The 13750-nt window shown below is 36.0% G+C and overlaps 1 protein-coding gene across 4 annotated transcripts; it reads left to right on the top strand.

Annotated features, from left to right (window-relative positions):
* The first annotated feature begins 526 nt into the window (after nt 1–526).
* On the top strand, nt 527–11440 carry papolg (poly(A) polymerase gamma). Of its 4 annotated transcripts, XM_051126419.1 has the most exons (23): nt 527–672; nt 1388–1555; nt 2547–2613; nt 2697–2778; nt 2913–3022; nt 3106–3159; nt 3251–3362; nt 3455–3544; nt 3729–3867; nt 4051–4123; nt 4228–4348; nt 4491–4575; nt 4647–4700; nt 5979–6098; nt 6654–6763; nt 6873–6994; nt 7090–7253; nt 8536–8648; nt 8804–9006; nt 10051–10131; nt 10278–10337; nt 10417–10532; nt 10620–11440. In XM_051126419.1, the coding sequence occupies exons 1-22, from the start codon at nt 656–658 to the stop codon at nt 10513–10515; spliced, it is 2244 nt and encodes a 747-aa protein (XP_050982376.1). In that variant the 5' UTR covers nt 527–655; the 3' UTR covers nt 10516–10532; nt 10620–11440. The 4 variants fall into 4 exon arrangements, with proteins under 4 accessions (XP_050982376.1, XP_050982377.1, XP_050982375.1 ...); XM_051126420.1 differs by having other exon boundaries at nt 8539–8648; nt 10417–11440; XM_051126418.1 differs by having other exon boundaries at nt 10417–11440.
* The last annotated feature ends 2310 nt before the right edge of the window (nt 11441–13750 follow it).

The following is a 13750-nucleotide window of genomic DNA, read 5'->3' as shown; positions in this document are numbered from 1 at the left end:
ATATTTCAAAATGAAACGTTCATTGTTATTTGATCAAATGAACAACATACACCCATCCATAGCGTCCAAATAAAGTTTCAGCATCGACATTCCCACATATTTCGAAATGATGTACTTACTTAGAACTGGTCACGTGATCCACCAGAGGCAGCTTCTGCCAGCTAACGGGGGGCATGTTGTCACAAATGATCTTCGTGACAGTAAACTTTTTGTCCAGGCCAGTAACGGTGGAAATATGTTTAATACTTTTTTTGCCAAACAAAACTTCAAAATACGTGTCCATACAAGATTTTACTTTCAAAAACAAACCCACTGCGAAAAACACACACTCCAATAAACAAGTCCCTATCTCCTCTGGATTCATACTTTTTACCAAAGGGTGCAGATGTTCCTGATTAATATTAATTGATATATTTAAAAAAAAATGAAAAAAAAGCTGCTCTGCTCGCATTAGTCCAATAAAACCGTGATTGATATTTGAAAACATTTATCTGAGGGTATCAGGGCGCAAAGCACGTCGGGAGATGTCTGTCCGGTGGGCGCCATATTGGAGCAACAACTATTGTTATAAATTGAGACGGGGCTGCTGCTGGCTGAGTTTACATGTTTTCTGCGTGTTTGTTCTGAAAATATTTGGATATTTCTACGCAAGGTCATGAAAGAGATGTCAACGTAAGTGTACCGTGGTTTAAATTGATATTCATAGGTTAAACGAGTCAGTTGCTGAGGAAGAATGCAGTGCTAGGCTAGTTTAGCCAGTTTGTTGAGATAACGGTCAGAGAATGCAGGCTGTAGCGGATAAGCGGCCTAAATATGTGGTTTTTTTTATTTAAAAAACACTCGCATGCTTTACACTGGTTAAGCACACGTGTGTTTGAGTAAACTGCATTTAAAACGAGTATTTTGGTGGTGTTGGCCAAGCAATCTGGTCTTTGTTTACACAGACATTGGGCAATACTAGTGGATGTAAACGCGGTGCTTTTAGTCCTTGTTTACGTTTCACGAAACAAACAAAATTTGAATATAGAAGTACCATGTGATCTGATGTCTGACGTTTATACATATAAATATACCAAATAGTTGATATATCAAATATATCTAAACAAATCAAAGTTGTAAGCTCAGAACAAGAACAACAAGAAGTACAAAAACACATGACCACTTTGCTTTTGAATCATATTCTAATCATAACTTGTGCCAGTACTACATATATGCAAAATAACATTATATGTATATATGTACTGGCACAAGTTATGATTAGAATATGGTTTAAAAGCAAAGTGGTCATATGTTTTTGTTGTTCTTGTTTTTGCTTACAGCTATTTGATTTGTTAATCTTTAGTATGTCTGCAGTGCAGCAGTGTCATCATCCTATCTTCATTTGCAGGACTGGTAACAGTACGCTTGGCGGGCAGCAGCCTCGGAAACATTATGGCATCACATCTTCAATCAGCCTGGCCTTTCCCAGAGAGATAGACCATATCTACACTCAGAAGCTTACTGAGGCTATGAAACCATTTGGAGTGTTTGAGGGTGAAGATGAGCTCAATCACAGGTGAGGGCTTTCATTTATGTAACTTTGTTGATTTAGTCACAGCTTTAAAGTGGTTAGAGATGGTGGTTTGTGCAGATTGCCTAATATTTGTTGATATCCGTTGCTATCCTTTTTGTTGCTAAGTGTGTAGTATCTTTGATGAAAGTACTAGCATAAACCTTTAAAGTAACTTTACAGTCAACATATCTGGTGTGATCTGTATATCCTTACTGGAGACTGTCTTTCAGGCATGTGTGGTGTGTTTTTGTTTTGTTTTTTTGTGGACATTGACTGTTTGGCAACAATGAACCTTATCTAATCCTGCTCATTCTTCCCGAGCGCTTCCGCATTTTTGTATCCTTGCCCATGAACAGTCAGATCAACAGAGAGACCTTGGGTGGCAATGATCCCACTGCATTATGGGTGTTGAAGTTTCCCTACCTTTTGGGCGAAGGAACAGCTCAGCCCTTTTTCTCGGTTTTCTCAAGTCATGTAACCATGTTTCTCAAGTTTTTAAAAAATACAGCATAGCGTAGTTTTATTAAAATTCCATCTGTTTACTCTACAACTTTTAGATAGTCATCTGGTGTAAACTTGTGAGGCATGTTACCACAAATTTAAACCTAGATTTGTTTGACATCTGGCTGACAATTGTCAAAGTGCATGCAGGATGGCAGTTTGACAGTTGTCTTGTAGCATGCACTTTGTAAGGTTTTGGATATCAAGTCCATGTACCATAGTTCAGATAATTAATAAATGATGTAAAACGTTCATCTTTTCGAAAGCTTTTTTTTTTTTTTTTTTTAAATTATCTGCATATTTGACTAAAATTTTGTTTTATGAAGATTCCGTTTTGTTTTGTTTTGTTTTTTTTTAAACAATTTGTTGCTAGTTTAAACTTGATATCCTTTGACTTGTATTACAATAATAATGTAAAATTTGTCTCCTGCAAACTAGTTTTTGCATGGTGTGTGTTTGTAGTCACTAAAAGGGATGTTTGTGTCTTTTGTAGGCTTGCAGTACTTGGGAAGCTGAATTCATTTGTGAAGGAGTGGATTGCAGAAATCAGTGAATCAAAGGTAAGTAAAACTGCGGGTCTCTTGACCTGATCATTGAGTTGGATGATGAGATGCTTTTCTGAATCCTCCCTTTTCCTTCACAGAATCTTCCACCGTCAGCAATAGCGAATGTTGGTGGCAAAATCTTTACTTTTGGGTCCTATAGGTTGGGAGTGCACACAAAAGGTACATTTAATGATTGTACTGTAGAGCAGCAGAATGACCTTTAAAGATCTGCAACTGTGAATTAGGAAAGGTTTTAAAGTTCTAAAGGAGTGTATGCATTTTGTGCATATTGAATTGTTTTTTTTTTTCTTTAGGTGCTGATATAGATGCTTTGTGTGTTGCCCCGCGTCACGTTGAAAGGACAGACTTTTTTTCGTCCTTCTTTGAAAAACTAAAACGGCATGATGAGATTAAGGACCTGCGAGTAAGTACTTTTTCTGTTCCTCATTTATACCTCTGCCACTACTTTAAAAAGCTCATTTTATCTTGTGTATAATTTCTTTTCAGGCTGTTGAGGATGCATTTGTACCTGTCATCAAATTCAAGTTTGATGGAATTGAGGTAAAACAGTTGAAGTGTTTATTATATGCAGCCTGGTTGATCTCTTGATTTAAACTTTATTTATTTATTTATTTTCCTCTCCTCCTCCCAGATTGATCTGCTGTTCGCCAGACTTGCTCTACAGTCAATTCCTGATAACCTGGACCTGAGAGGAGACTCTCTCCTCAGAAACTTGGACATCAGATGCATTCGCAGTCTTAACGGTATTACCCTCTAAGATTTTATTTACATCTCACACATAAGTTTCATTTGTTTATTCTTACTTAAATTTTCTTATTTATTTGTATTTTTTCAGGTTGCCGTGTTACAGATGAGATCCTATATTTGGTGCCTAACAAAGAGAACTTCAGATTAACATTGAGAGCGATTAAATTGTGGGCCAAACGTAAGTTTGACTTAAAAAAATTGCCTTTAAACACTGTCTAGTTTAAAAATCAAGACTTCTGATCTCATGTTCTAAATCTTGGCTTGATGTGATTAAAGGAAAGTTAAGACAGCAATTCAATGACATGTCTTTTTTTTTGTTGTTGTTTTTTTTTTTTGTTTTGTTTTGTTTTTTTTTTTTTAAGGCCGTGGAATTTATTCCAACATGCTAGGCTTTCTTGGTGGAGTTTCCTGGGCTATGCTCGTGGCCAGAACGTGTCAGCTCTATCCAAATGCTGTTGCCGCCACACTTGTGCACAAGTTCTTTCTGGTCTTCTCTAAGTGGTGAGGTCATGGCATATTGTGTTCATATGGCAGAACTGAAACCTCACGTATTGTTTTGCTTATGTCTAGTCCCTTTTCTGCAGCCATGGAATATCCATTGCTGTTTCCTCCCTTTGGTCTGCATATGCATTTCTGATCTAATTTTACTTATCATATTTTACTTATCTACTTTTTACTTATCAGGGAATGGCCAAATCCTGTGCTTTTAAAACAACCCGAAGACAGCAATTTGAATCTGCCAGTCTGGGATCCACGGGTTTGTATTCTTGTGGTCATTAAAGTGAAAAACGTGTTTTTTTGTTTTTGTTTTGTTTCCCCCCCCCCCTGGACTTTTGGCTATAGAGTTTGTTTCATTTTTAGGTGAATCCATCAGACAGGTATCATCTGATGCCAATCATCACTCCTGCATATCCACAACAGAACTCCACCTACAACGTGTCCACTTCCACACGCACCATCATGAGTGAAGAGTTCAAGAATGGTGTGTAATAGATTCTTATTGGCCATTTTTCTTGACCATTTGCCTTTTTTTTTTTTTTTTTTTTTTTTTTTTTTTTTTTTATTATTATTATTATTATTATTATTTTTTTTTTTTTTTTTTAATTTGTTTGGTTTGTTTTAAGGTCTCACGGTTACAGATGAAATTCTTCAGGGTAAAGCAGATTGGTCCAAGTTGTTTGAACCTCCCAACTTTTTCCAGAAGTACAAGTAAGTGGATATCCACAGTGTCCTATCAAAGATACATCACCAGTAGAGACTTAGTGTTGGTTTGTTTGCAGGCATTACATTGTCCTCACTGCCAGTGCATCTACTGAGGAAAACCATCTGGAGTGGTAAGAGCTCAAAAAATAAATTTCTTGCTCTTTTGTGTGTGTGCAAAATTTTCGTAATTTTTAGTTATTACTTAAAGAGACTTACAACAAAAAAAAAAGTTTGTCTTGGTCATACAAATAAACAGGTTTGTACTGAAATTTTCTTTTTCTTAAGCGGCATAGTAACGATGATGATAATCATAGAAAAGGCTACATTTAAAGGATCAGTATGGGTTTACCAAACAAATTGTTGTTGTCTTTAAATTTATATTGTTGTTGTTATTTCTTCAAGCTAAAAATCTACTTTGGTTAATGATGTAAACAGTAGGGAGTCCTATAACTTGCAAATTACTATAATATAAAAGGAGCCTAAAGTAAAAAATGCAATAGATATTTAATTTTTAATATAAAAATCAAAAATTCGCATAAATGTAATTTCCACATGAGGCAGTTTTTACAATAATTTCTATAAAATTCACATTTATGAAATTAAATCCATTTACACAGTGGCTCTCAAAAAGTTTCATTACAGACTTACTTAAACATACAATAAGACCTTACTAATAAGCAAAATATAAATAATGAATATATCGGTTAATATTTAGAGAAATGTTCTTTTCTCGTATTTCCTGAGGTGTATGTAATGCTGTGTGACATTTGCCCCCACAAGCTATTGTACTGACGTCTTTCTGTGGTTTATTGAGCTGATTGAGCGATTACATGGCACGAGATGTCCGTGCTACCGTCACGCCACATCAAAGAATTTTTTTTTTATTGTTTCAATTTTCTGAAAAAAAAGCAAATTGCCGGAATTTATAAGATGAGACTGTTTCCTATCTAAAGTAGAAATATTTAAAACTGTAAGTTTCAAATTAGATTCTGCACATGCAGTGGTAGATTTCTGCGCTGCCACCACGCCACATCAAAGAGTGTCAAAATGGCATTTATTGTCTGAATTTACTGAAAAAACTAACATTGCCGGAATTTGAAAGATAAGATGTTTTCGGAATTTGAAAGATAAGATGTTTTCGGAATTTGAAAGATAAGATGTTTCTTATCGAAATACCAATATTTAATACTGGAAGTTTTAAATTAGGTTCAGCGCATTAAAACAACGTTATATTTGTTTTGTACACGTATACTGAATTTTTTTTTTTTTAATACAAATACCTGTACCATTAAAACAGGTAATGTTGCACCTTTCGCAAATTCACAATCTGCTATCAGTTCTCTGCTAAAAATTGGGTTTTGTGTGTGAAATCACATTATCTACATATAATGATGTTCTGGCATCAACAGGATTGGACTGGTGGAATCAAAGATAAGAGTGTTGGTTGGAAATTTGGAGCGCAATGAATTCATCACCCTTGCCCATGTCAACCCACAGTCTTTTCCTGGGTCAAAAGAGAATCGCAATGAGTAAGTAACAGATAGGTGGGTGGCATGACCAAACTATTTTATCTAGCTGTGAGTAAGTATAATTCACTGTCATGATACAGTGTTTGTTTTATTAATTTGTAGCAAAATAAGTAAATTTATATCATTTCAATATCATTTGTGTCTCTGGTACAATGCCAAATCTTTTTGGACATAAGGTAGTTTCTGTAAATAATGCAAAGCAGTCTTGCACAGATTTAAAGCTATCATACACAGCATTGCAAAATCTCTACCAGTGATGCATTTCTACCATTGTAATGTTTTGTCTTTTAGAAGTATGCTCAGGTTTTCAGCTTCTGCTTCTTTAAATTACCTTTAATCAACATTTTATAATACCCATATTTATTTTGGGTCCATGGAACAGTACAACAGTGAATGAGTGCTCGGCCAGTGTGAGTTTTCCAACACCAGACGCTGATATCAAATGGCCTGCTCGACTGAACTTAAGACTTTTAAAAAATTGTTAGAAATTTGCATTTTCATTTTTTTTTTTTTTTTTTTTTTTTTTTTTTTTTTTTTTTATCTTCTCCCCTACAGGAATGAATTTGTTTCCATGTGGTTCATTGGAATCAGCTTCAAAAAACTGGATAATTCTGACTGTGTGAACATTGACTTGACCTACGATATCCAGTCCTTCACAGATACTGGTAAGCTGCTCAGCCTCAGTTTGTTTTCCTCCATGCTCATGTCATGTGGATTTAGTTGAGAGAAAAAAGAACATAGGTCTTTTAATGTCTAAAATATGTTTCATTGTAGTTTATAGACAGGCCAGCAATATCAACATGCTAAAGGATGGCATGACTATTGAGGCCACACATGTCAAGAAGAAGCAGTTGCATCATTACCTGCCTCCTGAACTTGTGCAGAGAAAGAAGAAGGTAAAAAGAAAAGTCTCATAGTGTTTATAGTTAAAAGCAGTTCTCTTAGTCTCCAAAGAAGCTAAACTATATCCTAACTGTGTCCTGTCTCTCAGAGTTTGGGAGATATAAACCGGAACTCAAATGGTGGTGGGTCAAAGCGCTGCTCTCTGGATGGCAGTCAGCTGGACAGCTCCAGGGACACAGACATCGGCACTCCATTTAGCTCTCCTACACCAGTCAGCAAACCATGCCAGCCGGTCTCCACACCTGAAGACAGGTAGTGTCACTAATCAGGACAAAATGTTTGTGATTTGGCTAGTTCAGACCTAATGATTCTAAGGGATTTTGGAAAAATTGCAAGATTTTACACCACCTGATTCAAATACCTCTCAAATGCCATTTTCAGTTTATGGTAACACTGTTGACTGCCAGCAAGCTTTTAGAAGGTTTAAAAGGCTTAGCACAGAAAGCAAGACTTGGACATCACTCTATTCTTGCTTCAGTGTGGAAATTATAAATGTCACAAACTGCATGTAGAGCGTCATGGCTCTTTGTGGTCAAGCTAATTTTATGGCCTCATTCTCAAACACAAATGTTTAAATATGAGTTGGCTGTAATGTCAAAATGCAGTTTAGAATCAGTTGCTTGAATCACTGGCAGTGTCATCCAAGATGTTTGTTATTCTCTCTTTAGTTGTAAAGAAACATTGCAGGATTTCTCTCTGTATAATGGATTCAATGGTGCCCCTGAGTTTGAACTTATGAAATTCAGTTTAAATGCAGCTTCAAAGGGCTCTAAACGATCCTAACCGAAGAACGGTTTATCTAGCAAATCGATCGGTTATTTTCATTACAATTACAATTTGTATGCTTTCTAATCTCAAATGCTCATCTTGACTAGCTCTGCATGAACTTTGTATTCCAGTTCATGACAGTTAGGGGTAGGTCAAAAAACTCCCATCTTATTTTCTTCTCCAACTTCAAAATTATTCTATATCGCTGTTTAACCTCATGTAAAGGGCATTTGATCATCTCTGCATGTTTACTTTGTAAACACTGGGTCGGTACTTCTCCAGCGATGTAGGACAAAGTTGTTTTTTGTTTTTTTTTTTTTGTTTTTTTCCCCCACACAGAGCTAGACAAGACAAGCATTTGAGGTTAAAAAGTATATAAATTATCAATATTTTATTTTATTTTATTTATTTATTTTTTAAATAACCGATCATTTTGCTAGATAAGACCCTTTTTCCTCGTCTGAGATCAATTAGAGCCCTTTGACGTTGCATTTAAACTGCATTTTGGAAGTTTAAACTCAGGGACACCACAGAAGTCCACTATATGGAGAGAAGTCCTTAAATGTTTTCCTCAAAAAACCGTTTCTTTACAACTGAAAAAAAGAAAGACATGAACATCTTGGATGACAAGGGAGTGAGTAAATTTTACTATAAATTTTTGTTCTGGAAGTAAACTTATCCTTTAATTTGTTTCTAAATTAACTTCTTTTTTTTTCTCCTTTTTTTTTTTTTTTTTTTTTTTTTTTTTTTTTTTTTTTTTTGTCAGTAGTATCGGTCAACCCAAGCATCCAGTCCTTGTATTCATGGACAGCCCACCAGCATCAGAAGTTTCTCCTCCAAAACCAGAACAAGGAATGTCCATTCCAGTCATCGGATCCAGTAAATGCCATCATATCTCCTGTTATGGATTTACTTGTTCCTCTTTTTCTATTAGGGAAAGACACTTCTCATTTTTTTGAGAATCAGAAAAAGCTGCATTCATTCTAATTCCACTCACTATATATATATATTTATTTTTATTTTTTTTCTCCCAGAGCCCATCGCCACTCCAGTTGCCAAGCTGCCAGCACTTCCTGCTGGCAACACCATTCCTACAGTGGTGGGCCGCAGTGTGATACCACGCGTTACCTCTTCCTCTCCTAGCCCGACTGAACTGCCCAGCAGTGTCAATGGAGCACCAAAGAGACCTCACTCTCCATCTCTGGAGGATCAACCTAAGAGGCACAAAGATACAGAGGTGCCCAACTCTTGATAAAATACAGTTCACTAATATAAAAATATCAAATCCAGTCTTCAGGCATGCCTTAAAGCAGAAGTCCACTTTCAAAACAAAGATTCACATATAATGTACTCATCCCTTTGTCATCCAAGATGTTCATGTCTTTCTTTCTTCAGTCGTAAAGAAATTGTTTTTTGAGGAAATAATTTCTGCATTTATATAGTCCATATAATGGACTGCTATGGTGCCCCCGATTTTGAACTCCCAAAAGGCAGTTTAAATGCGGCTTCAAACGATCCCAAATGCTGTCGTAAACGATCCCAGTCAAGAAAGAAGGGTCTTATCTAGCGTAACGATCAGTTATTTTCATTAAAATAATACAATTTAAATACTTTTTAATCTCAAACACTCGTCTTGCCTTTCTCTCCCTGAACTCTGTGTAGTCTGACCCAAGACAGTTAGGGTATGTCAAAAAACTCCAATCGTTTTCAACTTCAAAAATCATTTCAAAATCATTCTACATCGCTGCAGACGTTCCAACCCAGTCTTTGCAAAGTGAACATGCAAAGAAAATCAAACACCCTTAACCAAAAAAAAAGGTAAAACAGCGATATAGGACGATTTCGAAGTGGAGGGAGAACATGAGATGACAGTTAGGGTTGAAAAACTCCCATGAACCGGAACAAGAACAGTCCAAGCAGAGTAAGAAAAGATGAGTATTTGGCATTTAAAAACTATATAAATTGTATTATTTTTATTAAAATAACCGATAGTTACGCAAGATAAGACCCTTCTTTCTCAGCTGGGATCATTTACAACCGCATTTGGGATCGTTTGTAGCCACATTTAAACTGCATTTTGGAAGTTCAAAATCGGGGCACCATACCAGTCCATTATATGGAGAAAAATACTGAAATGTTCTCCTCAAGAAACATAATTTCTTTACGACTGAAGAAAGAATAACATGAACATCTTGATTGACAAGGGGGTGAATAACTTATTTGTAAATTGTTGTTCTGGAAGTGGAGGTCCCCTTTAATATGTGAATAAATTTTGCTTCAGGTGTTTTCTGATGACTCTGCATTTAAAGAGCCGTACCCTCCAATCAGTAATGGTTTGGACTGTGAAGAAAGGCCAGCAGTGGTAAGGGGTTTTTTTCCTCATGTTTAACGTATTACCCTCAGGTGTCGACCACATTTGGCACATTTCACTAAAACTGAAACCGTGTTCTTGCATCAACACTATTACACCACACGCAATCAAACAACTGTTGTTGTTTTTTTTGACAGGAGGATTTGTCAGCAACCAAACCTATGCCAATACCAACAATTGACACATCAAGATCACAGGTATTTGACATCCTTCAGGTAACTGACGTTGAAGTTCGCATGTAAAGTGAATGATTTTTGACCATCTTTGCGTTTTCAGAGACTACCCAGTAAAGAGCTTCCAGATGCATCCTCCCCAATTCCCACAAGCAACCTCCGTGTGATTAAAAATTCAATCAGGCTCACACTTAACCGATAACAGTGAGCTTTCTACAGGTAACATGAATTGTTACTGTTGCTGCCACTCTTGGGTTTGCCCTTTAATCTGTTTTTTCCCCCCTTCTTGAACATGTGTCTCCACAGGTTGTCCTTTAAAGAGTGGAACCACAATTGTGTAACAGCAGTGCTGCTTTTAAACTGCTACTGATATTTGGCTGGTCTACCTGCTTGTTACAGAGTTAGTGTAAAGTACAGATATTTTTTTTTTTTTTTTTTTTTCCCCTTTTTTTTTTTTTTTTTTTTTTTTTTTTTTATATGCCTTACCGTGTCAGAATGCTTGCGTAAACATCTATTTGAGCTTTTGAAACAAACTGTACAGTAGATGTAGTTTGTATATAACTTTAAAAATCATTGTTAGTCTTTCTATGCCACCTTAATGTAGTTTTTATTAACAAAAAAAGTTGAAAAAAAATTGTCCTGTTTGTCACTGTAAATGAGATTCTTCATTGTTTGTCCGAAGGTTTTCCTTACAGTCTTTTTGTATTCGCTGTATTGGTTCTGGTACAGTTTCTGGGAGGACCTTTTTGTGTGGGGTGCGTATGTGTGCGAGTGTGTAGCTGGACCAGCATTAGTAACTAAAAACCATGACTCCATTACCTATCACAGTAAACGCTGATGGCACTCCATAGTTTTGTTAATGGCTCAGAACAAAAGAACAGTATTAGATCAGAAGTTTGAGTTTGTTCAGCCAACAAGGCAGGTTTGGTTTTACCAGTTTATTTGCTAAATAAGAGTCAGTGTTGGTTGCGTGTGCATGTGCATGATTGTATTTCCCTGCGTCTAGGGCATCACCCCTGCGCCTCCCATGGAGGTCTGAATGGCAGTGTCTCCTGAACTTCAAAAACAGAGACTAAATGAGATTTCTGCCCTCTTTCCATAATTTCGTTTTTTTTTTTTTTTTTTTTCTTCTCTCCCCACAAGCTACTGCCCTACCCTGTTGGGGTGTACAGAGAACATAAACTTACTATTCATTTTGGGGTTTCTTAACATTTTATTTATTTGTACCGTTATAATTTTTTATATCACAGGTATTGCAGTTGAACAGCTTATTCTTCTAGACATTCATTTCATCATTCAGTTACTCAGTTGGAATCTTCCTGTTACCTTTAGGACAATTTAAAAAAAATCTACTTGTCATTCTTTTTGTAGGGCAAAAGTTGTATTTGAAAGGGTATTTTTGTATGTAATGTAAACTGCCTTCTTTACATTAAGAACATAAAATTCACAAAACCCCAAGGTGTCGCCTGTGGTTTTTGTCCCTTTGTTTTCTCAAAACATTACATCGTTGATCTTTGCAATACATCGAGGACCATCGTGTACCTATTCTTTACCTAGTGTAGGCTCTCCGATGACAAGTGTTTGCTTACGATGACGTCACCTATGGGCGATCCCTGTGACGTACATCTTAGTAATATGCTTGTAAACACACATGTAGCGTTAACCACTGTCCTTACATGGAGCTTCAACGCCACGCTACGAATAACCATATAGGTACATGTCTTTCTAATTGACAGATCAATAAAGTCAAAGCGTAGTTTTTCTTGAAGAAGTGTTATTCTCTCTGTTGTTGGACATAAACTTCCTTGTTCGTGGGAGATTCCCACTGCGTACCGGGGATTACCCTAACAGGAGTTTAACTGCTACGTGAACTACAGTAAATAGCCTACAAGCATTTAAAAAATAATCGAAACGATTGGTCATTAGGTCCTAATAATAATGCCCACTGTTAAGCTAAACCGTGTGAGAACGAGTATTATTTTTTTTCTTTCAAAAGCTGATCCTTGGTTCAAGGAATAAGTTTTCCTCACAATGAACGTTCTCTCTCTCTCTCTATTTTTTTTTTCCTCATTGTAATGCCGATCCATAGACTTACTTTTTAACGTGAACCCACAAAAAGAGATGTTAGGCAGAATGTGAGAGACAAACAGCGGCCACCTTTCAATATCGCTGCATCTTTTTTCCATACACTGAAAATGAATGGTGACTGAAGCTGTCATTCTGACTAATGTCTCCTTTCCGCTCAAGAACGACAGATTGGAACAACAAAGACGAGTAAACGGTGATGGTGTTTTCATTTTTGGACGAACCATGCCTTTAGGTTTGTATTATAAGAGGAAATTTTATAGTCGATTAATTAAAGTGTAAAAATTCCCAGTAAGTGTCTCACTTACTGAAGTGAAACTTATTGTATGAAATTAAAATTTTCGTGGGATTTCAAAATCTCAAAACGTCGTGATATTGGTTGAAATGAAAAGTAAAATAAAAGCATTAATTATTTCAATCACCTTGACATTTCTCCGTTTATTTCTGCTTAATTTGAATTTGACGTCGCACTGTGCATATCCCTCGGTTTATTGGTTGCGCGGACGGGGAGAATATGGCAAGCCCGATTAACCTCTATTTAAATAATATCTATTGTTGTTTCTAGCTCTTATTTTGCACTCAGAATGCAATCCAATAATGACTGCTGTCTGTTCAGACACTATGTAAGGAATTATTGACTAAGGCTACTAACATAAAACAGTATTAGAGAGAGGAGAAGGTAGAGATATATTAGACATGTTAGACATTAAATAATAGATATTTCAAATTTATGTTATGCTAAAGACTATATGGATATCTTAATTAAATATTACCAGCATCCCAGGCATTTAATTTTGCCAGTAAATCCTTACACCTAAATTATGATATTACTAGTTTAGTGGGTATATTACCACCTTAGGTGTGCATTAGTATTCAAAACCCAGAATCAGTTATTCACCTTATACTATAGTTATCAAACCTCAAGATGTTGTTTGGATAATTTCAGGAGTTTTTCAGGTTTTTGTCTCTATAATGCTTTTATGTGTAGGATTATTTTCTTACACATCTCATCTCAGACTTCTATCGCTAATTCCAAAACATAATTTTAAACCTTCTGTAACTCAGTTTTCTGTGTGTGTGCATGAAATTTGCCATGGGTTTATTTTCTAGGTTGTCTGAGGTTACTTCAAGAAATTATATCTGTACCTTATTATTTTCTTGGGAGGAATAATAGGATATGTGACCCTGAACCGCAAAACGGTCATAAGGGTAAATTTTTTTGAAAGTGGGATTTATATATCTGAATAAGCTTTCCGTTGATGTATGATTTATTATGACAGGACAATATTTGGCCGAAATATGAAAAAAAAAAAAATCTAAATACTGAGTAAACTGCCTTTAACGTTGTCCAA

The sequence above is a fragment of the Labeo rohita genome, chromosome 13 (genome assembly GCF_022985175.1).
Source record: "Labeo rohita strain BAU-BD-2019 chromosome 13, IGBB_LRoh.1.0, whole genome shotgun sequence".
NCBI classification, from domain to species: domain Eukaryota; kingdom Metazoa; phylum Chordata; class Actinopteri; order Cypriniformes; family Cyprinidae; genus Labeo; species Labeo rohita.
This window is presented reverse-complemented; position numbering and strand designations above follow the sequence as displayed.